This window comes from Camelina sativa, chromosome 11, assembly GCF_030686135.1.
Source record: "Camelina sativa cultivar CO46 ecotype springtype chromosome 11, ASM3068613v1".
In the NCBI taxonomy this organism is placed as follows: Eukaryota; Viridiplantae; Streptophyta; class Magnoliopsida; order Brassicales; family Brassicaceae; genus Camelina; species Camelina sativa.
The window spans coordinates 1,888,345-1,909,910 of record NC_141890.1 but is presented as its reverse complement, the minus strand read 5'-3'; the positions used below and the strand labels follow the sequence as shown (position 1 = coordinate 1,909,910).

General features: G+C 36.9%; 6 protein-coding genes and 1 long non-coding RNA gene across 22 annotated transcripts; all 7 read right to left on the bottom strand.

Annotated features, from left to right (window-relative positions):
- Positions 1–173: 173 nt before the first annotated feature.
- Positions 174–2,490, bottom strand: LOC104721110 (uncharacterized). Of its 4 annotated transcripts, none has more exons than XM_010439022.3 (6): positions 2,303–2,490; positions 1,621–1,721; positions 1,355–1,531; positions 1,169–1,267; positions 835–1,080; positions 174–745 (listed from the first exon to the last, which is right to left on the bottom strand). In XM_010439022.3, exons 2-6 carry the CDS (start codon positions 1,675–1,677, stop codon positions 443–445), a joined length of 882 nt encoding a protein of 293 aa, XP_010437324.1. In that variant the 5' UTR covers positions 1,678–1,721; positions 2,303–2,490; the 3' UTR covers positions 174–442. The 4 variants fall into 4 exon arrangements, with proteins under 4 accessions (XP_010437324.1, XP_019087117.1, XP_087330880.1 ...); XM_019231572.2 differs by having other exon boundaries at positions 2,218–2,320; XM_087474754.1 differs by having other exon boundaries at positions 2,086–2,304.
- A 2,188-nt stretch (positions 2,491–4,678) lies between these two features.
- On the bottom strand, positions 4,679–6,262 carry LOC104721109 (uncharacterized). The gene is made up of 3 exons (XR_015572143.1): positions 6,029–6,262; positions 5,633–5,937; positions 4,679–5,445 (listed from the first exon to the last, which is right to left on the bottom strand). It is a non-coding gene; the product is annotated as an uncharacterized LOC104721109 (long non-coding RNA).
- A 452-nt stretch (positions 6,263–6,714) lies between these two features.
- On the bottom strand, positions 6,715–9,395 carry LOC104721108 (plant-specific TFIIB-related protein 1). Of its 4 annotated transcripts, XM_087474751.1 has the most exons (5): positions 8,886–9,331; positions 8,679–8,784; positions 8,442–8,511; positions 7,852–8,010; positions 6,715–7,648 (listed from the first exon to the last, which is right to left on the bottom strand). In XM_087474751.1, the coding sequence occupies exons 4-5, from the start codon at positions 7,894–7,896 to the stop codon at positions 6,872–6,874; spliced, it is 822 nt and encodes a 273-aa protein (XP_087330877.1). In that variant the 5' UTR covers positions 7,897–8,010; positions 8,442–8,511; positions 8,679–8,784; positions 8,886–9,331; the 3' UTR covers positions 6,715–6,871. The 4 variants fall into 4 exon arrangements, with proteins under 4 accessions (XP_087330877.1, XP_010437323.1, XP_087330876.1 ...); XM_010439021.2 differs by lacking the exon at positions 8,442–8,511 and having other exon boundaries at positions 6,715–7,404; positions 7,490–7,648; positions 8,679–9,348; XM_087474750.1 differs by lacking the exon at positions 8,442–8,511 and having other exon boundaries at positions 8,886–9,346.
- A 136-nt stretch (positions 9,396–9,531) lies between these two features.
- LOC104727545 (uncharacterized) lies at positions 9,532–11,122 on the bottom strand. Its single transcript, XM_087474753.1, has 3 exons — positions 10,680–11,122; positions 10,375–10,590; positions 9,532–9,791 (listed from the first exon to the last, which is right to left on the bottom strand). Exons 1-3 carry the CDS (start codon positions 10,938–10,940, stop codon positions 9,729–9,731), a joined length of 540 nt encoding a protein of 179 aa, XP_087330879.1. The 5' UTR covers positions 10,941–11,122; the 3' UTR covers positions 9,532–9,728.
- A 52-nt stretch (positions 11,123–11,174) lies between these two features.
- Positions 11,175–14,498, bottom strand: LOC147933537 (putative polyol transporter 6). The gene is made up of 2 exons (XM_087474752.1): positions 12,927–14,498; positions 11,175–12,704 (listed from the first exon to the last, which is right to left on the bottom strand). The coding sequence occupies exons 1-2, from the start codon at positions 13,024–13,026 to the stop codon at positions 11,320–11,322; spliced, it is 1,485 nt and encodes a 494-aa protein (XP_087330878.1). The 5' UTR covers positions 13,027–14,498; the 3' UTR covers positions 11,175–11,319.
- Positions 14,499–15,762: 1,264 nt separating this feature from the next.
- On the bottom strand, positions 15,763–17,440 carry LOC104721107 (small ribosomal subunit protein mL103 (rPPR7)). Its single transcript, XM_010439019.3, has one exon. It carries the CDS (start codon positions 17,214–17,216, stop codon positions 15,978–15,980), a length of 1,239 nt encoding a protein of 412 aa, XP_010437321.1. The 5' UTR covers positions 17,217–17,440; the 3' UTR covers positions 15,763–15,977.
- A 25-nt stretch (positions 17,441–17,465) lies between these two features.
- LOC104721106 (splicing factor U2af large subunit A) lies at positions 17,466–21,357 on the bottom strand. 10 transcript variants are annotated; one of them, XR_015572139.1, is made up of 14 exons: positions 21,043–21,357; positions 20,480–20,763; positions 20,290–20,388; positions 20,130–20,200; positions 19,842–19,906; positions 19,594–19,670; positions 19,466–19,513; positions 19,311–19,370; positions 19,161–19,221; positions 18,965–19,077; positions 18,391–18,837; positions 18,177–18,312; positions 17,835–18,076; positions 17,466–17,748 (listed from the first exon to the last, which is right to left on the bottom strand). XR_015572139.1 is itself a non-coding variant. In XM_087474748.1 (14 exons), exons 5-14 carry the CDS (start codon positions 19,843–19,845, stop codon positions 17,611–17,613), a joined length of 1,152 nt encoding a protein of 383 aa, XP_087330874.1. In that variant the 5' UTR covers positions 19,846–19,906; positions 20,130–20,200; positions 20,290–20,388; positions 20,480–20,763; positions 21,043–21,275; the 3' UTR covers positions 17,466–17,610. The 10 variants fall into 10 exon arrangements, 4 of the variants coding, with proteins under 4 accessions (XP_087330874.1, XP_087330875.1, XP_010437317.2 ...); XR_015572140.1 differs by lacking the exon at positions 19,842–19,906 and having other exon boundaries at positions 18,391–18,722; positions 18,823–18,837; positions 21,043–21,327; XR_015572141.1 differs by lacking the exon at positions 19,842–19,906 and having other exon boundaries at positions 17,835–17,902; positions 18,391–18,722; positions 18,823–18,837; positions 21,043–21,327.
- Between the last annotated feature and the right edge of the window lie 209 nt (positions 21,358–21,566).

Here is a 21,566-nt window from a genome sequence, read left to right as displayed (position 1 = left end):
TTATTTCATATAGAGTCAACGACAATGTTGTTGATAGAATTATTTCCATAAACATATTTATTAATATAGATTTGATTATTTCATATCGAGTAGACGAGTAAACGACAATGTCGTTATTTCCATCAGAAATGGAAGTACATAAAACTAGAATGTACTCATGAACACAAAAGAGATTGATATCATATCTTTAATTAATGAACACAAAACTAAGATATTATACATGGTAACATCTCACACGTACATAAGCTTTAATGGCAAGGATGGTCTCTGCTAATTTTAAAACATTATTAAAAAGTTTTTGGCTCACTAATGGAACTTTATTAATCTTCAAGGTAACCAGCACATTCTATTATTGGCTCTTCTTCTATCAATGAGAATAAACCTTTATTCTTCTTGTTTCTCGGTATATAGAATGTGTATATATATATTCAACTGTAAGGTCTCAGCTAGCTGCTGATGCTATAGAAGTCGCCGGCTCAGGAACAACATCGGATGGAGAGAAACCGTTTGGTTTGGGATAGTGCTTCTCTTCTAATCCCCAGTATTTTTCCGTTTTGACATCGTCCTCACACATTTGTCGTGAGAAGTCCTCATGGTTATACTCTAGTGTTGCTTCTCCACCAAATTCTTTTGGGAGGTTCTCTACATCGAAGTGTGATGTCATCAGTTCATCACTTGCTTTGTCTTTTGGGTACACAAATTTCACCTTTTGAGCTGTTCTTGGGTCCAAGAAGTACTTAACAGCCTATCCAAATAGAAGAGTATGTAGTGAAACTTTTTGTAAAGTAAAAAAAGAGATAAAGACAAATTTTGATGAATGTTATTATTTTGTACCCTGTAGACTGCTTGGAAGAGTCTTGGTGGATTGTAGAGAAAAGCGATACCGAGTCTCTCAGGGTAATGATTCTGTAGAATGTAGACGATTTCGCGTGTTGTTTTCATAGGGACATTAGCGGCCATAGACCAACCAGTGAAATCGATGAGCCAAGACATTTGTTCTTGTCCCTTGGGAAGATTTAGGATTGCATTTTCAAGAAGATATACCAAATGCTTTATATTACCTTCTGGTGATGTTGAGTTCTGTTTCATAACATTTATTGAGATTTATATGAGTTAAGAAAATGGTTTAGTTAGATATGTTAAAAAGGCGAAAAATAGGCTTACTAACCTGTAACGCGGGTCTCATTATAAGCACTACTCTACCTTGTCGATCATGAAAACTTGCTCTTGAAACTTTTCCGGTCTCACCTTCATGTGCTACTTGATTCTGGAGAGAAACATTATAAAGATGATTCAAGCGGAAGAAAAAAAAAAAAAAAAAAACAGAATGAAGTATATAATAAACTCAAAGTACCCAACGGATCTCTTGAGGTTTGTATGTTGATCTCCATTTAAGAGTCTCTTCAATCATTTTCTTGGCTTTTTCCACATTCCAGTTACGAGCATCCAAATATCTCCTCAAAGAAGCATCAGAGCAGAAAACTAAACTATGTCCCGAGAGTGGTCCTATCGCGGTTTTCAATTCGCTAACCTGAAATTGTAGAAGTTATTATTATAACTATAATAAGATTTTGGAAGTAATATCATAAAGTGAAAAAGAAAATTCTTAATTGTACGTACCTTGTTATCTTTGTGAGAATCATCCTCGAGTTGGTGAGCATTCCTTCTCTTGAACATGTTTACTTAACAATCTTTAAGGCTTAATAAGATAGCTTCAAAGCCTAGAAAAATATCAAAACAGATCTTGAAAATTTGTAATCAAGTTTTAATTAAGCAAACCAATTCCTAGAGACTATCCAAGAATCGGCTATAAATAGAAATCTGATAAACACAAAAATCTTACATCTAAAACGGGATCAAGAATTCTTCTAATACTAGTATTTTTACCACATAAAGATCTCAAACGAGGAAACGAATTTTCATTATAATCCAACTTTGAATCTTCTTTAACATCTGATAAAATTCTAATAAAACAAGATGACTCGGCGACTAAAAAATCTTCTAGAAAAGCACTACTAAACGACTTGTCAAAAGACATAATAAATAAGGCTTTAAATGACCCTTGCGATTCAAAAAAATTACTACCTTAAAACAAAATAATTCTCCACCATGAAAACTTTTCTAAACATGATCGTGAATCTAAACTATTCAGTAAATAAAATCATGATACAGAAAGAAAGAGAAAAAACAGAACAACAAGAAATTAAAGAAGCTCACGGAATCATATGATCTTCGTCGTCTCAAGAGAGAAGAGAAGAAAGCTAAATCTAAGCGAAAGAAACGTAAAAGAGAATCATCTCACCTGATAATACGGATCTTTCTTTCTTTCTTTCAGTAGATGAAACTGATCACAGAGAGAGAGAGAAAGAGAGAAAGGATCAATGGGAGTTTGGTTGTCACGCGAGTATCATTCCCACTTCAAAAGGAGAGTTAAAAAAAAGCTTTAGAAACGTGAAGACATAATATTATTAACCAATTTATGTGGCATGTAAAAACTTATATTTAAAAAAAAACCTTTAAAGCTGGCCCTATGTTTGTTATTGTGAAAGGCCCATTTGGTTGAAAATATTATAATATTTTCTATTTTAATTGTTTAAAGATCATTAGTTTTTCAATCTTGGCGTTGGACAAAAATAATTCAGATCTGACACGTTTTTTATGACAAGAGGACAAGATCCCCGCATCAAGTAAATCATAATTTGGTGATTTTTCCAAAATCCTAACCTTCTTTCACGTTCAACAAAGTCTTTATCTGTCTTTGTAACTTTATTATACAAATGGTTAAATTATCTGTCTTTATCTATGTTGTGTCACGAACTCACGATCTAGTCATATAGAATACGTAACTATAATTAGAAAATCAATTAACTTCAAAGAAATAAAAATGTAACAATTTTCCAAATGTGCAAACCACTCTTTCAAGGTTTAGGTAGAACAACAAAAAAATAAAGAAGAGAAGTCCAACAAAGACAGCATCAGCTAACATAATTTAAATAATTTAAACGTAAGAAAAAAAAAAATTTAAACGTAACGTTTTACTCGATCTACTGATTTTTAAAATACATTAAAGATTCGGTTTAGAAACACTATCATGTGCATATGATTTGGTTTAATCTTCAAATAAAACGGTATAAGGAGTTGGCATCTCTATGGTTTTGATTAAATCAACAGCATTGACATTGGAAACGATTATTATAAGGCATAACATTATAATAACACCATGTGACGAGTGGCGTTAATCCGACACCAAATCGTTTCTTAAATTAATAGTTTCATTACCTATCATGCCTTCTAGCTACTACGAAGTATATATATATATATATATATATATATATATATATATATATATATATATATACTGATCTTCTCTCAAATAGGTATATACTGAGAACAATGTTATTGTATATTAATCTCGTTTTTTTTTTGGGGTACAAGATTGTGTATATTAATCTTTTTCTTTGTTTTGCAGTCAAAATTAAGCATCATTATCAGTTGTTATTACCACATCGTTAGTTTAGTTTACAAAATGTTTAGCCGACCTCGATAACCTTGGAATACAATAATTCAAAAGAAACCAAATCAAACTAGAATTATTATATCAAACGAAAACGCAACTAAACCGAACTACAGATGGTTTTATATGGTTTCATTTAAGAAAAAAAACCAAACCAATGTAACATTTATAACCGGATTGTCCACCTCTATTATACATAAGTCCATTTTAAATAATGAGATCTTCTAGAAGACTAGAACAGATTTATACATATCATTAGAGTATATGAAATCATTTCTTTGCATGTTAAGATAAGTTGACAATTGACAATTGACAATTGACAATTTATACATATCAAGAGTCTGGTCACAATTACATGATTTTTTTTTCTTTTTTTTTTTGTTGATGAATCTTAGTTCAATTGTAGGATGGAATCGCAAATTTATTTGAAATAATATGTTTTCACACCGCAAATTGCGAATGAGTTAGCCTTAAAAGTCCCCAACTATGATAAACAGAATGTTTAAGCATCAATTTTAAATAAATCATATTATTGTCTTTGCCTGCTGCTTTGGGCTACAAGTGAAAAAAGTGAATATTGTGGTCCGGATTGTTATTTGCAAACTTAAATACCATGTCAGGCATTGCTCTAACGGTAATCAATTCCAGTCCACTTCGTGCCGGTTGCTAAAGCAAAGGAGGAGGCCCATCTTCACAATCCCTAATAAAACATAATAAACCTAATTTCACTTCAAAAAATTGTGTTATTATTTGAACAGCAACATGAAATTGTGAAAAAGATGAGAATAGACAGATCTGGGTGGATTCGAACCACCAACCTCTCATAACATGAGAGCTCTACCATTTTGAGCTTACAGATCTATTAACACAAACCTTGCCCAATGGTGTTCCAACCATTTTGAGCTTACAGATCTATTAACACAAACCTTGCCCAATTGGTTTAAAGCCAAATGGGCTTAGCGATAATTTACTCCTTTATTCAACATGGTTCCCTCCACCCATCTTAATCCCCACTTAACCACCATGATAGTAAACCTTATCTACAATAGAACGGTAAAGTCGCACAACATAAGATATAAATCAAAATTTCAAACATGTATAAAGTGGCAATTTAAAATTAATATGTAGATGTAAAACTAGAAACTCGGAAAATAAAGAATCCAATGTCGCGAACTGAAAAAATTTCCATCATAGAATGCAAAGTTTTTGGAGCACACTCTCGTAACACATGAATACAACAATAGGATAAAAGCTTCAAAAACTTAAACCCTATCAACTACAATAAATATATTAACAAGAGCGGTGGGATCATATTATATCCAAACCCCATCATACCATGCCAATATTCATCACAGGTTACTTGTACAAGATACCCTCTATACTCGTATTACTTCTCCGGAAACTTAGTTACTTGAGCCAAAGCTCCAGCGCTCTTGCCAGTGCAACCATGGTCGTAAAAGCCATACAAAACAAGATAAAATATACTTCTATAAAATTCGACACAGTAATTTCACTGTAATACTTCTGTACATAGATTATAAAAATATTATAATATAAGAGAACATCTCTACAATTCTTTAAACAGCGTTTCCGATAATAGCAAATTGCAAATATTTGTTGTAATAATCAAACAGACAATTAAACATTTCCAACAATACTTTGCAAATTAATGATCTCATCTACCAATATGGAAGTATGAAGCAAAATTTAAAGCCAATTCGGGGATGTATGATTACTGATGGAGTCAGATTTGTTCTACTGATGCAGATCTGTTAAATTATGATAGAAAGAAAGAGCATAAAATTTGAATTGAAACTTCGAAAATTAAAAGTACCTTTTCGTTGGAGCATGTTGGATTTAGGTATGGCCAGGCTTGTCTCCAGATCCGCTGGTCTTTAGGATCCGGATAGTTTGAGATAAGTTCTGTGAAACTGAGAAATTTTGGAGGAATCGAGATCAAGGTAGTCAAGAGTAAGAGAGAGAGACGCAAGACACACACACACAAGAGAGGGGAGAACCCGGGCAAAAATAAAAATCCCCCGTGCGAACTCCCCTCACCCCAACACGAAACTATTTTTTTATTTATTAAGGATTTTGTGACCTGCCATGCAAGCGCACCTGTCATGGCAAAGGTCGGATGACAAAGATGTTTAATCAGAACTCAAGCCTCTTTCAAAGTAATATCCCCAAAAGGCTGTATCGTCCCTAATCAAAACATCTCATACATCCATCAACTTAACTCACATCAAATTCACATATCTGAATCTTCTCTCTCCCTTCTTCTTCAATCTCTCCTCTCCACGGATTTGAATTAGCTCGATCTGAAAGAATCGACGATTTCTTATCACCTCATCGATAGATCAGCACCGCGTAATCATAGATCTGACGAACCTCGAGCCCGGTTACATGATACAAGACCAGATCTGGAATCCGAAATTAAACGAACAAATAAAAACCAGATCTAATTCAATCGAATTAAACGAATCAGATCCAATTACGAGAAGCCATAATTACCAGTTTTTCAACCGATCGTCGTCGATCTCGAGCTCTTCGATCCGTCTTCTTGCGATGAATGAACCGGAGAAACTGGTTCTCTTCATATAAGACGCCGATCTGTAGATCGGAAGCGGATTTGTGACGATCTACATCGAGAAGCTTACAAAACGACAACGTCGTAGAGTGATCTAAGAGAAAACGATGAACAAAAGTTGGAAGGAATCAATGAACAAAGCGGATATGAATGATATACTAATATACCGACGCGTTATTATATATATAGAGGGTTAGGGTTAATGGACGGACGAGATTGATTTATTAGATATAAGATGAACGGTTCGAGATTTATCTTGTTGGAGAGATTACGTGTTTTAGGGTTTTATTATTGTGAGGCGGTTGTTTTACACACAAAATAAAATAATAATAAAATAAAAAAATAAAAATAAAAGAAATTACAAGAGACAGCTAATATGCGTTGTTGGTGTTTTACCAATTCATTGCGTCGAACCTAAGCACATTTTCTCATTTTGACAAATGGTATCTTCGTAGCAAGTTCTTTCACGACTCTTCCTTTATTTTTTTGGTCTTTCTTTTACATTTAACTATAATTATATCACATTTTAAGAGAAAATATTGGCCTACCTTCTAGAACAATCTTTCACGGGCCATAACAGGAAATGAGCTGTTACAAACAAAGCCCAATATCAAAGTAACAGCCCAATATCAAAGGCGGCAACTGCTCTGTAAATCCCGGCCAATCACATACAATATTTAGGAAATACTATTTTGAATACAAGCCAAGATGCATACAAGAGTATGTGCGTGCGTTGAATCACCTGCAAGACTAATCTAATAGTTTCTCTAGCAGAAGTCTCCATGAGGATTACTAACATTCTTGTTTCCTGTTTGCGATCCATTACCTCTAATCTCAGCATAACCCGGGGGCAGTTTTGGCGGATGGACAACAGGCAAGTTCATGGAAGTTCCAGGGACACTAGAAGGTCGAAATGACCAATTGATTGTGCTGATACCTGTTGATGGAGATGGATTTGAAGGGAAATGGTTATGTTGTCTTAGATATATAGGCAATGTGTCCTTATCACTTAGCTGCTGCTTATCAGATTGTTGCTTATCATAGTCCATAGCATTAGGTTTTCCTGCTTCGCTTATCATCTCCGCTGGGTTCATGACACTGGCAGTTCCAAACAGCCAAGGCTGTCTGAATTTTGGCTGCTTATCTTCTTTGCCTTTGGGTTGTTGGTAGGTATGATCAAAAGCTTCGATTGGTTTGACAGATGGCTTGTCTCTGTCCGTAAAACTTGGTTCAGGTTGATCCGCGGCTCTAGGAGTTGTTGAGCGGGTTGTGGATATTGTGGTTGTGGGAAATGCTTTCTCTGGTGGGACGGCTGGTGTGTAGTTAGATGGGAGCAGGTCGTCCCAATTTTCTAGCAGTTCCTTGTAGACTTTACGTAGGGTTACCTCAGTTAGTCCGGTTATTTTACAAATCTCTGCTTGTGTCTTTCGTTTGTCTTCAAGCTGACATGCCAAATAGATTGCAGCTGCAGAAATGCTGATCGGGTTTCTACGGGTGCAGAAGCATTTGTTGATCACAACTTCTCCAATATGTGTTGCTAGTTCCTAGGAAGTTTAAAAACAGACAAATACGTTGGGATCAGAATATGCATCAGAGTAGTGTATTTGGAGAGGTCTCATTCGATGATGAAATATCATTAGAAGATATATCAATGTTTTACTGAAGGAGAGAAAAGTCCAGGCATTGATCACCATTCACGTTGAAATTTAGGCCTTTCAAGAAGATGTAAAAGTTTTTAGTGGCATACCTGAGCAGATTTATTTAGTTGAAGGAGGGTACAGAATCTTGGCATATGAACTGATATAGAGTTGCTATTGATGGGTTGACTTAGTTGTAGAGCTTCTCCCAAAATCTTGATGTACTTCCCAATTTCCTTCTGCTGCACATTGGCTGCAATGGAGATTTCCTATAGTGCAAAGCAAGAAAAAGACATAAGAAACAAATTTAGTCAGAATAATTAACTGAAGTGCTGCTAGTATATAAATTTATAAGTAATGGTCCACATTGGATGTTAACAAAGCCAGTCTCTAGATAAGAAACTTCTGTTTTCTATGCTATAGAATATATGGATCTAAAGACTAATTTATGACGGAAATGGTATCACCAAACAACTTGGAAAATTGATAACTGATTGAAAATATAACACACCAACACAGAAGCTAGACTCCTTCCTGCAAACACACAAACTTCAGAAACCTAGCAAACACAGGTTCTAGTTCCTGAATTCAAAAAGTTCGACAGCATTCTATGGCAGCTGTTCAAGACATTTTTACCAGGATCAACCATCTAGTCACAAACTTCATTCAAATCAAAATAATGAGAACGAAATGGACTAACCAGACTGCACAAAGGTAGATACAATTACAGGCAAATGATTCCATCCACAACGAAAAAGGTGTCCCAACTCCTAACATAACATTTAACATAAAAACTCAAATTCATATCGGTGTCTTCAAAGCAGAGCCATGAGAGTTACAAACAAAAGATTTTTCATCTGAATTAAGAAATTTCCAATGAAGTTTTAGTAGCTGAATATGCAATTAAAACTAGTAATGAAATAGGTTTACTAGGTACCTGAAGAGTTCTAGGCTCCTGGGCTTCCCTAATAGCTTGAACAAGGCAAGCAGTAGCCAAAGCTTCAACGCTTCTGTTCCGCAAACAAGTAGCTGAGCAGCAATCCCTAAACAGTTGAAAAGCATGTTCAGAGATATCAGAATCCAACCCTAAAATCGACGCCACATCGATAATCTGCATATAAGCCCTAAGATTATCCACCACAACCGTCGAAGAATTCGAATTCGTGGAATTCGATGTGGACGAAGCGAGTTCTAGGGTTCGTTCGAGTTCAGCGAGATGACCGGAGAAAGAGAGGGAAGAGCGAGCGAAGATCGGGCTCGGCTCGAGGGACCAGGTAGAGAAGGCGGTGATGAATCCGGTTGGCTCAAACGGATCTTCCTCGTCTTCAGGAGACGGTTGCGCCGCCTTTTGGAGGTCGGAAGTGACTAGGCAGAGAGGAGTGTCTTGGGCTCGGAGATGAAAGAGATGGTGGTTTTGCGTCTGCCGTTCTTCTACTACGCGACCGCATGATGAGCACTCCGTTATCGATTTACCGGAACTTGTGGTGGCACACCGTCCTTGCGCCGATGAACAGTAGGGGCACTTCATTTTTTTTGTTTTCTCTCTTTTTTTTTTCCCTTTTTTTTTTAATTGCTCTTCCGACGTTTGACAAAAAGACGAGAGTTAAAAAAAAATCGCGCTAAATTGTTCTTTTGAGAGACATCAAAATATTGTAATCATTTTATCACTTCAAATATATTTAAAGTAACTGTTAAATGTAGAAAAATACATATTTTACATTTGCAACAATGAAGATCTTGAGCTTGGCACTAGACACGCTGATTCAGGAGTCCCAATTCGAAGACCTTAGTAGAAGAAATGTGTTGTGTCTTATATAGCTCTATGTAATTATCAATCGATAGAATCATAGAATGTAAATTGATCTCGAAACAAGAAATTTAATATTACAAATTGAACTATCTATTTGGTAGTTCATCTTTTGGCTTCAGCAAGTACAAGATATGATCGGAGGTTTACATGTAAAAACGTGTGATACCAATACCATTATCAGCTACTTGTTGCTGGCTTGTGTAGAATTCTCTTCAAGTTTCTTCCCAAATCCCTTGCAATCTGAGAACAAACCAAACAGAGAACACTCGGGTTAACTCTGTCTTTAAACAATCCAAATATCAAAAAATGAATTCTGAAGTCTATCAAGAAGCTAACTTGAGTAGTGGAAGCTCTACCAAACTTAACCAACCAACTTATATAGAAGGGGTTTGGCAATAAATGCAAGAAACAAAACCGAAAGCTATAGCTATCTAAAATCTCATAACATAATTTTTAAGAAGACATAATCTACTCAACCACATGCTATTATAGTATTATACATCCCTGTATCTCTACAATGTAATAACCTATACTCTTAACACTAGATCTTAAAGAACCAATCTCTAGCAAAAAACTATACCTTCATCATCTTAAAGTACTACTACTATGTGTATCCAAAGTTCATACGGGTCTTTGAATGTTTAGATACAATTGAAAAGAGAAAGAGAGAACCAAAAGAAGGTACTAAAACAAAAGGCAAGATCTACCATCGATTCAACACTGTATAAACTGATTCTAACTCACTAATCCCACAACTCATCAAAGAACACTAAACCATCCAGTTTTTTTTTTTAAATGCGAAGTTAAAATGAAGAAGGATCACCATTGATCTGGAAGGAGGAGGATCAATAGTAATAGACTGAACCGACATCTTGGCGATTTCACCAATAGCAGCCTCTCTAACCCCAGGGACATCACTAGTGAGTTCTTCATAAGCAGCTACAAAAGCCTCTTGCCAAAATCTAGGCAATTTGATCCGACGACTACTCGTATACACATCCCACATATGCTTCACCACTTTCTCCCTCTCTTCCATTTCCTACCACAAATTCCAGCAACCTTCCAAAAATCAGCCTCCAATCAAATTACAAATATACAAACCAAAATCTCAAGAGAGAGTAACCAAACCAGAACGTCGAGGTTATCATAGTTTGGAATCCCGAGATCTTCAGAGAACCGGTTTAGATTCCCGGTGGTTAACCGGAGAGTCACGGTGCCTGTAAACATGGACCAAAAAGCCAAAAGCAAAATCGCACCAAACGCCCAGAACTTGTATCGACCTCTTCCAAACAAGATCGAGTCAGAGTTCTCCTTCTTCGAATTCGCCATAGCTGTTCCCGTCGCCGTACCTGTAGCCGTCGTCGTCGGCAACGCATCGTCCTCCTTCATCTCGATCTCAGCTATAAACTAAACTCAATAACCTTTGCGTAGTAGTGATGCTAACACCAAATCTGAGCTCTCATGAATCGATTTCAGTGTACTCGAAAGTGTCGGCTAAAATTTTGTTAAATCTGAGAGTTCACTCTCTTCACAGTTCACACTAATATAACTGGGCCATTGTTTCCGTAAGTAATTGGCGATTTATTAGCCGTTGATCTAAATTGGTAACGAACTACTTTTCAGTGTGCGTCGATCGTGACCGTTGATTTATAATTTGATAAAAGCCACACAAAAGAACACATTAAAACGCCGTCGTGTAACGAGAATCAAACCGCTAAAGCGCAGTCGTTTCATTGAAAGATAAAAAAAAATATAGAGATTAAACATGCTAAGCTGCGCTGCTGCTTTCGCCGCGTACTTTATCACCGTCTCTTTGGAAAAGCGCTTCGATCTCTTCTAGTGATTTACCTTTCGTCTCCGGTAAGAGGAAGAAGAAGAAATTCCAAGCCACCGCCGCTACTCCGGCGAACATAAAGAATGCTCCTCCGGTGGTTATCGCTTTACTTAACGACAGGAACGACATCGACACGGTGGCGTTCATGATTCTGTTCACCGCAACGCCGAGACTCGCTCCTTGTGCACGAAGTTTCAAAGGGAAAACCTCAGAACTGTAGACCCAAGTTATTGGGCCGAGCCCAATGGAGAAAACCGCCACGAAACTATAAGCTGCGACAATGCTTAGAACCAAAGCCCACGCTAATTTCCCACCAGAATTCTGGGCCATTGTAAGCCCAAATCCTAACGTTGTCAACGCTATGACCATACCTCCAACGCTGGTCAACAATAGCTTCCTCCGACCTACCTTGTCTAACAAGAAAGTCGCTGTGAAAATAAACGTCGTCTTCATGATCCCGACACCGATTGTAACCAGGAAAAGCTTGTCTTTCGCCGTGATTCCTGCTTTCTTGAAGATCTTCGGACCGTATAAAAGCACAGCTTCGATACCGGTCGCGTGCTGGAAGAAATGGATCCCAAGAGCGGTTAAAAGAACTCGTCTCACTGCAGGGGTCGGTCTTAAAATAAGTTCTTTCCACACTCCTTCACCATGAGTCTTCTTGTTCTCCATTTTAACAACATCGTCTTTGCATTTGGGGTCGATTCCCGCAGCAGATTTGATATCTTGAAACCTGATTTCCGCCTCTTCAGTTGAATTCGATACCAATTCCAAGATCTCCCTGCCTTCCTTGAGACGGCCTTGCATAATCAACCACCGTGGAGACTCTGGCATTTTCAAGATCCCGAAAGCTAGCACTAGGGACGGAACCGCGGCTATACCAAGCATAAGTCTCCAACCGATATGCATAGGTAACTTGGAGAAGAAGTAATTCACGAGATAACCGAGTAAGATTCCAATACTGATACAGAGATGAGGAAGAGAAGCTAAGAGTCCTCTATGTGAAGCTGTTGCTATCTCGGCCGAGTAAACCGGAGCAACCATTAGAGCAAAACCAACTCCGAGTCCAGCGGTGCATCTACCGGTAAGGAGAACAGGATAATTCGGACCCCAACCCATCATGATCGAACCCAACATGAATAGTATTGAAGCCAAGACGATTGTGTAACGCCGTCCGATTATATCCGACGTTCTTCCGGCGAGCAATGATCCAAAGAGGGCACAAAGGTTGAGAATCCCGGTGAGAACTTCGATTTGAACATCATTTGTCTTCAAATCTTCTTCTATAAACACCATTGCTCCACTCATCACACCAGTATCTATACATATCCACCCCAAAAAAAAAAAAAAAAACATATCTTATCAGTTATCGAGATCACTAATAAAAAAAATAAAGATTACTATCCCACGTAAGAAAAATCATCGTTAAACAATATATGCATGTATAATCAAAATCAAAATCCCTATGATCTTTATAAAAAAAAATATATATATATATATATATGTTATTTTTATAGATTTTTTTTTTACTAAATACTTACCGTAACCGAAGATGATGGAAACGATGGAGGCGACAATAGAACATTGAAGAGCGAATCTATTAACTCCGACCGGCTTCTCGCCGGTGATTTGATCGGCCATGATTAATATAGTTCACCTTCACGTAATAACCAGAATATATATATATAATCAGAGATCTATAGAGTATACAGACTTAAATCTATATAAATGTATCTCCCAACTATATAGAGCTTTTTATATCTGAAAGTTAGTTAAAGAGTTTGGTCTTAATCTCTCACTACCAGAGAGAAGATTCGATGAATATATATATAGAGAGACAATACTCGTGTAAGGCACAAGCTTGTTAAGAGAGGATTTAGTTATTTGAATCCAGTGGACAAGAATCATCCACATCTTCTTTATTTGTATTTATAGAAGAACCATGTTTTGTGATCAGATTCGTATGACCCGATCAAAGATTCTAATTACGGACCTTTGCTACTTGTGTAATTACTTAATTTACAGCTTGACGGCTGTAAATTTGGTAACTCTGATCTGCAGTGTTAGCAGGTCCGGCCCATAGGGGAATCAAGTGAAGCCGAAGATTCAGATCCAAAATTTTAAAAACCTCTTTCATTTAAAAATCTATTAAATAAAAGATTTTTTTTTTAAGGATATATATAAAGTTTTTTTATTTACATGTAAAATATCTTTTTCATTTATAGGATATATAAAAAGCTTTAAAATATCAAATGGTGGTCTTTTATAAAAAATCTATAACTTTTGTTATAGGTAAAAAGGACACATTTTTTAAATTTTGGGTAGAACTCTGGTTAATGTTGGACCTGAGTGCTAGTTGGCAGTAGTAGTTTTAGGTAAGTTGTGGTTTTGGATAAGAACGTTATGTCATTATGTGTAACAAAGTTGATTTTTTTGGGATGAACTTTGACCTGTTTTTTTTTTCATCGACAAGTGTGCGTTATTATTGGATAAGAACTATTTTTAATATCTGCCTTTCGTTTTTATCCTCGTGAAGATTATTAAATTTTCTTGTTTTTTTATCCTCGTGAATAATTTAAATTGTTTATGTCACTGACTCACTGTGTGTAAACCAAACACAATTTTTGGCTTGACTCATGAGGGTCAACGATGAAGAGTGTAAAAACGTCATGGGTCCATTTTAATAATTTAATTCAAAGTTTGAACTTTTAGATGATTTACTTAGAAAGTCAAGTGGCTATCCCATTAAATGGATTTATTCTAAGAAAATACAAAAGGTTGCGTTAGTTTAGACTTTGAATCATGTGAAAAGCCATATACTGTCTTTGTGAATTCAGCCAATAACCAAATACTTAAATTCGGATATTTGTTGTATTTTTTTATTATGTAAATATATGTATCTTCAAGTTTCACATACATGAATATTTTCTTACCAAGAAACTATTATTGGAAAATAAAATAAAAAGGAGGAAGAGATGTTTGTATATAATTTCATACTACAAATGTAGGATTCTTATCATTTTCAACGTAATACAACAACTAGTTTCGAATAAAACTTTCGTTTTGTAGTGGAAAAGTTATATAGCCCATCAAAAACTAAACGCAGTTTCTTGCTATGTCGAGAGCAATGTACAAAACCTAATCTACATGACTACATCTTGTGGATTGAAACCTACATCTATAGAAAAACAAAAAACCTATACGGAGCTAGAAGTCTAAATGGGGTATTGGGTCCATTTCAAGAGCAATAATTAATTTCGATTCGATAATACTTTGTCTTAATTATAAAAAGAACTCTAAGAAAAGTCTCTTTATACTACTTTTAATAATTTATCAAATGTTGGACTAAACAGTATACACCATATGTGCGCAGCCGTAACCTCGTGTGGTGGTAAACGTCATCTAACGGATGTACAGTATTATCAAATATTAAGATGATTAAGATATATACAACAACAACAACAAGAACAAGAAACCAAGAGGAAATATTATGTGCTTCGAGGAGCCATTGTTACAAACTTACAAAGATATAATGAAAGTGAAATTATGAGGATCCAATGGATTTTGGATATTTGAAATTCATGCACCATTGTTCATTGAAAAACGTCGTGTGTACTTGGATTAGGATGTGCGTCGATAAAAACGGTTTGAACATTGAAAAACAAAAACAAAAATAAGTGTCACTTCGTGTTCGGGTTTTTGACCTTCTCTTTTGGTGTTTGCTCAGAGTCTGAGATATGAACATGATTAAGATAGTGACTTGAGAGAGGGGACAAATTAAATTTGTATTCCTGATAGCTTTTTTATAGACGCTCAAGTCAAAAATAAACATTAATCGTGGAAATTGGAATCAACTGTTGAAATGACAAAACAGTTCATTTACACGTTTCTCATTTAACGTTGTTCAAAAAATTTAAATTTTACTTTTTTTTAATTCATTGAAGTTGATCATGTTTTTACAAAAACTCGCTTTATAAACATTCCACAGATTTTATTCACCTAATTTGTACTGTTCTGTTTCCAAGTGAGTGGTGACGACGTTATTGGACTTTTTTCGTCAAAAGCTAATATTGGACTTATTAGTATGAAGAAAACATACTTTTCAACAAAAATGTTCCAATATCATTAACGAGCCATCTGTGTAAAGATGATTATCTAAGACACTCTAGGATTTGCAAATGCGCTGAAAGAAGTTGCAACTCAAAACACTTCCTAATCAGAATCCTTATGAATCCATATATATCATTGTTGAAGATTTGTCAATCGGGCAAATCAAAAGTAGGGGAGTTCTTGTCATAAACTGAGTTCGAACGAGATTAAGATTCCACTATACCCAGAAGCAAAACTTAGTTATACCAACAAGCGACAAACAGAAGATTTTGTAAAAACAACATAAAATGAATCATCATGAAACAAGTGTGTAGAACATAGCAATGACACTATCTGAAGTTCTGGATATTGTTGAACACCAACAAAAACTTCAAGCTAACTTATAAATAACCTGCATACTAGAGATTATAGTTTTCAGTAACTCTTAAACAGCTCAAGCAAAAAAACATAAGATCTTCAATCACACAATGCTATTGAGCTATTTAAGCAGCAGCCTCTTTTGCAGAAGCATCCGTTTTCGAATACAGCCCGAGTTCCTCCTCGAGTTTCTTCCACGCATTCATAAAGCTCGGAGGAAACTTCTTCTTCACCGTTCTAATCAACCCTTTAGCATCATCTATCTTCTTGTTCGCCACCAATCCCACAGCCAAATGCTTCAAAGTATTGAAATCAGGAATCTTGTGCATATACACACTCTTCTTGAAGATCGCATAGCCTTGCTCGTACAATCTGCTGTAACACAGATGAAATATCAATGTCCTGAACGTAGCTGCGTTTGGAGCACAGTTGTTTCCTTCAAGCCCTTCATACACTTTCTTAGCTTCATCCAACATTCCTCTCTCGCAATACGCAGTCATAAGATAGTTATAGCTAATGGTATCAGGTTTCAATCCCATACTGCTCATTTCTTCGATCAACTCCTTAACTCTTTCAGGGCTTTCCTTTTGAGCACTCATGATACGAACATTATAAGCTGCACTATCCAATTCACAACCTTTCTTAACCATCTCGTTCCACAAGTTTTCAGCAACCTCTAGCTCACCTTTCTTATACAAGGAACTCAAAATAGTGGTGAAAGCAATGGTAGTAACTTCCATGGCTTTACCTTGCATCTGTCTCATAATCTCAATACCTTTTTCAGGGGAACCAGAGTCACAGTATGACTTAATCAATATACCATAAGAGATTTTGTCAGGAGTGACCTTACTGTACCTCTGAGGAATTTCGTCGAACAGTTGGGGGACTTTATCAAACTTCTTGGAATGGAGACAAGCGTTGAGCAAGGCGTTGAAGGAAACAGCTGATCTGGGTGTGCCGTACTGATCCATCTGCTCGTAGGCTCTCATGGCGTGATTAAACATAGAGGCTCGGCCGTAAGATCTGATAAGCGTAGAGTAGAAAGGTTCTTCTTTTATTTTAGGATCTTTTTTGCTGGATTCGATTAAGGTCTCGATGTCTGAGAAACGGCTACACTTGGCGAGGCGACGAACAGTGAGCTCTTGTGCGTAGCGAGATGAGACAGGTGAAGCAGAGTGATCGGAGACATTGGCGTAGATCTTAAGGGCTTTGTCTGGATCGTGTTCTTTCCGGAGAGTAGACTTTGCTTTGGAGACAGTGATTTTGCCTGAATACGGAGCAGTAGCTTCGACGGTGGTCGTACCATCTGCAGCGGCTGTGGTGAAGCGGCGAACAAGGCGCAGAGAGATACGAGTTGAAGCCATTCTAGCAGAAATGAGTATTGTGGAGAGTGTGGTGGCGATAAAGGAGACGCCTTTAGGGTTTAGTTTGCTTCACAGAGATTTTGGGTTTTACAAGATTTTATTTTTTTTCGATTTTAGGGTTTAGTCAGCACTTCAAACTACTAAACACCTTTCGTGTTGCTATAATTAATTTACAACACATGTCACATGTTAATCTGGGACACTGATTTTGAGATTAATAATGTGTAAGAAATACACCAAAAGATTGGATTGGGTGGTGAAAACGTTATAAGAAGCAGTGTACCGAAACTATATCGATCATCTCTTAAGTCTTACAATCACGCAAAAGAGTCTTCAACTGAAACAAAGTACTTAGAAAACTTTTAAGTAATAGAGAAAGCAAACAACAAGGCAATCAGGCACCATAATCACCCTGTTCAAACTTGTCTTCGGGGTAAAACACTGCAACGACTTCGTTTCCTCCAAATTTCCTACCATTCATCCCGATTCTTGCCTTGGACGAGCCATCTGTATCGAGATACTTCAAAAACACCTGCACAAAAGACTGTCAGATTAAAGACTAAATAGAAAATATACAAGAAGCAGAGAATAAGAGAGAGATAAGATTTTGGTACAAACCTTGCCAAGGCCTGGCACTGGCTCACCACTGGGGCTTGGACGCGGAATCACAACATTGGTCAAAGCACCTGCATTTTAAGAGTTAAAGAACAAACATTTCGAAAACAAGAAAAGAACACAGAGACAAAAACAAGTTAGTTTTTTCTTTTTTAAGAAAAAGTGGCCTTTGATGAAAATTAGATTATGAGGTTTATGCAGTCTCCTGTCTGTGTATGTTAGGGCTGATTCTTTATAGCAAAAGGCTGTAAAACAGTACAACCAAGAAAACAGAGAGACAGATCAATATGCTTTTTATCTTATATTTCAAATTAGACCATATTACGCAATAAAAGGGTCTCTTACCGAACTTTCCGCCTTCTTGTCTCATGTCTTCCATTATATCTTCATACTCCTCGTCATCTCTAAGCTCATCCTCGGTAACAACCTGAGTCAGACATACCACAGTCGTTGCCATTACACCCGGCTGCATCATAATCCTCTGCAAAAGAGAAAAGCATCAGTCTTTTAATCTTATAAACGGAACATCCAAGTTAGTACTTGAGCAAAAAAAGTTTACCTGAAAAGCAATTTGCTGCTGTGCATGCAGTAATACATTCTCTTGTTCAGGCTTTGGTTGCATTGTTCCCTGGTTGGCACGTCTCACTGTAAGTGTCTTATCTCCCATCTTGATACCATTTAGGGCAGCGCACGCAATATCTGTAACAGAAAGATCTTGGTATACACAAAAGGCGTATCCTTTAGAGTTTCCTGTTTCTCGATCTTTTACAAGATCAAATCCCTTTAGGGCTCCAAAGGACTCCAACAACTCCCTGACTTGTGATTCGGTGAAGTAATATGGAAGTCCACCAACAAAAATACGATCTGGTCCCTCAAGCCCACCAGAAGCACCTGGAGTCAGACCAACAGCAGCTAAGTTTAGATTGGAACTGGGCTGGCTTGGACCAAGAGTTGCAGCTAGAGATGGGTTATAGTCACTAGGTCTCCTCACCTTCACTGGAGCTCCCTGGGAAAAAAGAAAAATTATTATTAAAAAAGAAGCATTCAGATAATAACCTACTGTATATACCAAAGAAATGCAAGTACTAAAGCTCCACCAAATATTTGGTAGTGCGGTAAGCATTAAAACGTACCTCAAATATAATCCCATCCAAAGACATAGCGTTACTTGCTTCTTCGACAGATCGCATCTCCACAAAAGCAAACTTCTTCTCGTGGTTTATATATACATTAACAACTGCATCACCTGCGAGTAAGAAGAATAAAAAACGATTAATATAAGCATCAGACAAAGGATTCTCTACTAGTATATGCACCAGGATTACATACCTGGACCAGCAGTGTTTCCACCAACAGCAGCCATAACTTGACTAAAAAAAGTAGCCACAGACTGCATTACAGGATAATATATCAATGTTAGTATCAGTTGTTGGAACATTATATAAGTGGAAAGAATGAAAAAATGAAATGGATATTAACCTGTTCATTTGCCGTAGGGGAAAGCCCACCGACATAGACTCTGCGAGCATGCCTAGTTGCCTGAAGACACATAGTAAATAAGGAGACAATATTAGAAACAGAGACACGTATATTATCTTGCATATATGATATAACCATGTAAAATTAAAGTTAACCTGCTGTGTCATAGCCTGAATTGGCATCATAGGGAGACCCCCAAATGGCTGCAGGAACAGGAAATAGAAGAATTAGTTCATGGAAGACATAAATTAAGAAAAAAAGTTAAAGGGTAAAGACCACAGACCTGTCCAGTCGGCAAGGGAAACATATTGGGGAACATCCCAGCCCCAGGAAGAGTAGGTGGTGCGGGAGGAACTTGGCCTACAAAAAGGAAAACAAGTTATTAGTACATGATAAAAATACATATGAGAATACTTAGTTCACCGTCCCTGAAAATGTATTGGAGATATGGCCATATCACGAGAGGTTCAAGTCTTGAAAATATTTGCAAGACTAACAAAACCAGTGATATGTACTGAGGATGAGCAATACCCATATAATTATTGCAGCAATTCGTCCTTGTATATAAGAGCTAACCAGCCCACACCCATTGTTGCCTTACCAAAACAGAAAAGCAAACCAGAAACACAAAGAACACCAAACAACCAGAAACTCTCAGTTCTAACGTTATATCCCATGTAAAAGATGAGCAAAAACAGCCTATGTTTTTTGTAGTTATTTAGGAGAAACAGATTTTATCAAACCCACTATGTGCCTTAGATATGAATGCTACATTACGTTTATGGGAAGATGCTGAAATTAAAGAGATAAAACGGATACCTGTAACAGCAGCACCAGCAGCTAACATTGCAGAGGCTGGAGGTGCCATATCAAATCCACTGACTCGCTTACTGCAACAATATATATTGAAGTTAGAAACTTTCTTAGATTGAAGCAATTATTTCAAAGAAGAGTAATCCAATGAGGAAAAAATTACTACCTTTTGGATGGAGATCGTGACCTTGATCTGCGCTCAGACCTATCTTTTGAACGAGACCGAGATCGACGGCTGCGTCTACCTCCTCGATCATCTCTACGCCTAAAAGAAACAAAGAAATTATAAGCAAAATCAGTACCTTCCATAAAATAGAAAAGTAGAAAATATAAAATTTTGATTCAAGAAGAGTCACCTATCATGGTCACGATCACGGCTTCGGCGGTAGTCATCATCATCCCTACTACCACGTTCCCTTCTTTCAGTACGCTCCCTGCTATGTTCCCTGTGACGACTACTTCTGTGATGACGCTCACGATCTCTGTCCCTGTCTCTACTTCTCTCCTTGCCTTTCTCTCCATCTCTGTCCCTACTTCTACCAGAGACTTCAGAATCCCTTTCTCTGTCCTTATCACGTCCCTTCTCTCTTTCTCTATCTCTACTTCTTGAAGTCTCTCTTTCATTGTCACGCGTTTCTCTCTACACAATCCAAAAAAAAAAACTCGTCAGAACAATTCAAGAATCAATGAAACTAAACAAAAACACAACAAACGATGAATAAATTAAACCTAAGATCAATCATAGATTCTAGAGCTAGAAGATAAACAAAAGTAACCTCGAAACCCTAACAATCTCAATTTTGCATTCCTATATCAAAAACTCGACCCCAAATTGAATCCAATTTGCTAAGAAACGTAGATTTGAAACTCGGAGAAACAGAAGCTGGAAGATTTAAAGGTAAACAAGAGAACAAATTACCTTAGGTTTCGAGTCTAATTTATCCTCGATTTCGCCGCCGCGAGCTCCGTTATCTTCGGCGTAAAGGGCGTCAGCAACCGTACCGTTTCCCTCGTGATCTTCGAATTCCGTCATTGTTTCACCGGAATGAACGCTCTCACCGGAGATAAGGTTTAGATTTAAGTTTTTGTAGCTTCGTCTTTGTTTCTGCCGTCGAGATTCGAAAGAAGAGGAAACCAAAACTACTTTTAGGCAATTCTGATTACTCTATTATTATATAACAAAAGACGGGAACTGGACCGCCATGGAGGGTATTTTTGTCAATTCTGTTTATCTATTTCCATTTTTATGAGCTTATCTGCGATGAGACAAAGTAAAAAATAGGCCGACCCATATTGATTGGGCCCAATTGTGGCCTGATCCGTGTTTAAGATAAAATATACCCAGTTTTGTAGATTTGCCTGCTAGTTACAGCAAGTACAATTGTAAAACAAATTAAACTGTAGCTAGTTACAGCAAGTACAATTCAAGGGATTAAACAACAA

Excerpts from the sequence above, each read along its gene's own strand:
- LOC104721110 (XM_010439022.3), bottom strand. The coding sequence starts at position 1,677 with ATGTTCAAGAGAAGGAATGCTCACCAACTCGAGGATGATTCTCACAAA. Across the intron at positions 1,268-1,354 it reads AACCTCAAGAGATCCGTTGG|AATCAAGTAGCACATGAAGG; the intron begins GTACTTTGAGTT and ends GTTTCTCTCCAG. Across the intron at positions 746-834 it reads TCTTCCAAGCAGTCTACAGG|GCTGTTAAGTACTTCTTGGA; the intron begins GTACAAAATAAT and ends CTATTTGGATAG.
- LOC104721108 (XM_010439020.3), bottom strand. The coding sequence starts at position 9,269 with ATGAAGTGCCCCTACTGTTCATCGGCGCAAGGACGGTGTGCCACCACA. Across the intron at positions 8,011-8,678 it reads AGGAGCCTAGAACTCTTCAG|GAAATCTCCATTGCAGCCAA; the intron begins GTACCTAGTAAA and ends TTTGCACTATAG. Across the intron at positions 7,649-7,851 it reads AACTAAATAAATCTGCTCAG|GAACTAGCAACACATATTGG; the intron begins GTATGCCACTAA and ends TAAACTTCCTAG.
- LOC104727545 (XM_087474753.1), bottom strand. The coding sequence starts at position 10,940 with ATGAAGGAGGACGATGCGTTGCCGACGACGACGGCTACAGGTACGGCG. Across the intron at positions 10,591-10,679 it reads ATGATAACCTCGACGTTCTG|GAAATGGAAGAGAGGGAGAA; the intron begins GTTTGGTTACTC and ends AATTTGTGGTAG. Across the intron at positions 9,792-10,374 it reads CTCCTCCTTCCAGATCAATG|ATTGCAAGGGATTTGGGAAG; the intron begins GTGATCCTTCTT and ends GTTTGTTCTCAG.
- LOC147933537 (XM_087474752.1), bottom strand. The coding sequence starts at position 13,026 with ATGGCCGATCAAATCACCGGCGAGAAGCCGGTCGGAGTTAATAGATTC. Across the intron at positions 12,705-12,926 it reads TTCCATCATCTTCGGTTACG|ATACTGGTGTGATGAGTGGA; the intron begins GTAAGTATTTAG and ends GGATATGTATAG.
- LOC104721107 (XM_010439019.3), bottom strand. The coding sequence starts at position 17,216 with ATGGCTTCAACTCGTATCTCTCTGCGCCTTGTTCGCCGCTTCACCACA.
- LOC104721106 (XM_010439015.3), bottom strand. The coding sequence starts at position 21,156 with ATGACGGAATTCGAAGATCACGAGGGAAACGGTACGGTTGCTGACGCC. Across the intron at positions 20,764-21,042 it reads AATTAGACTCGAAACCTAAG|AGAGAAACGCGTGACAATGA; the intron begins GTAATTTGTTCT and ends TGGATTGTGTAG. Across the intron at positions 20,201-20,289 it reads TCACGATCTCCATCCAAAAG|TAAGCGAGTCAGTGGATTTG; the intron begins GTAGTAATTTTT and ends ATATTGTTGCAG.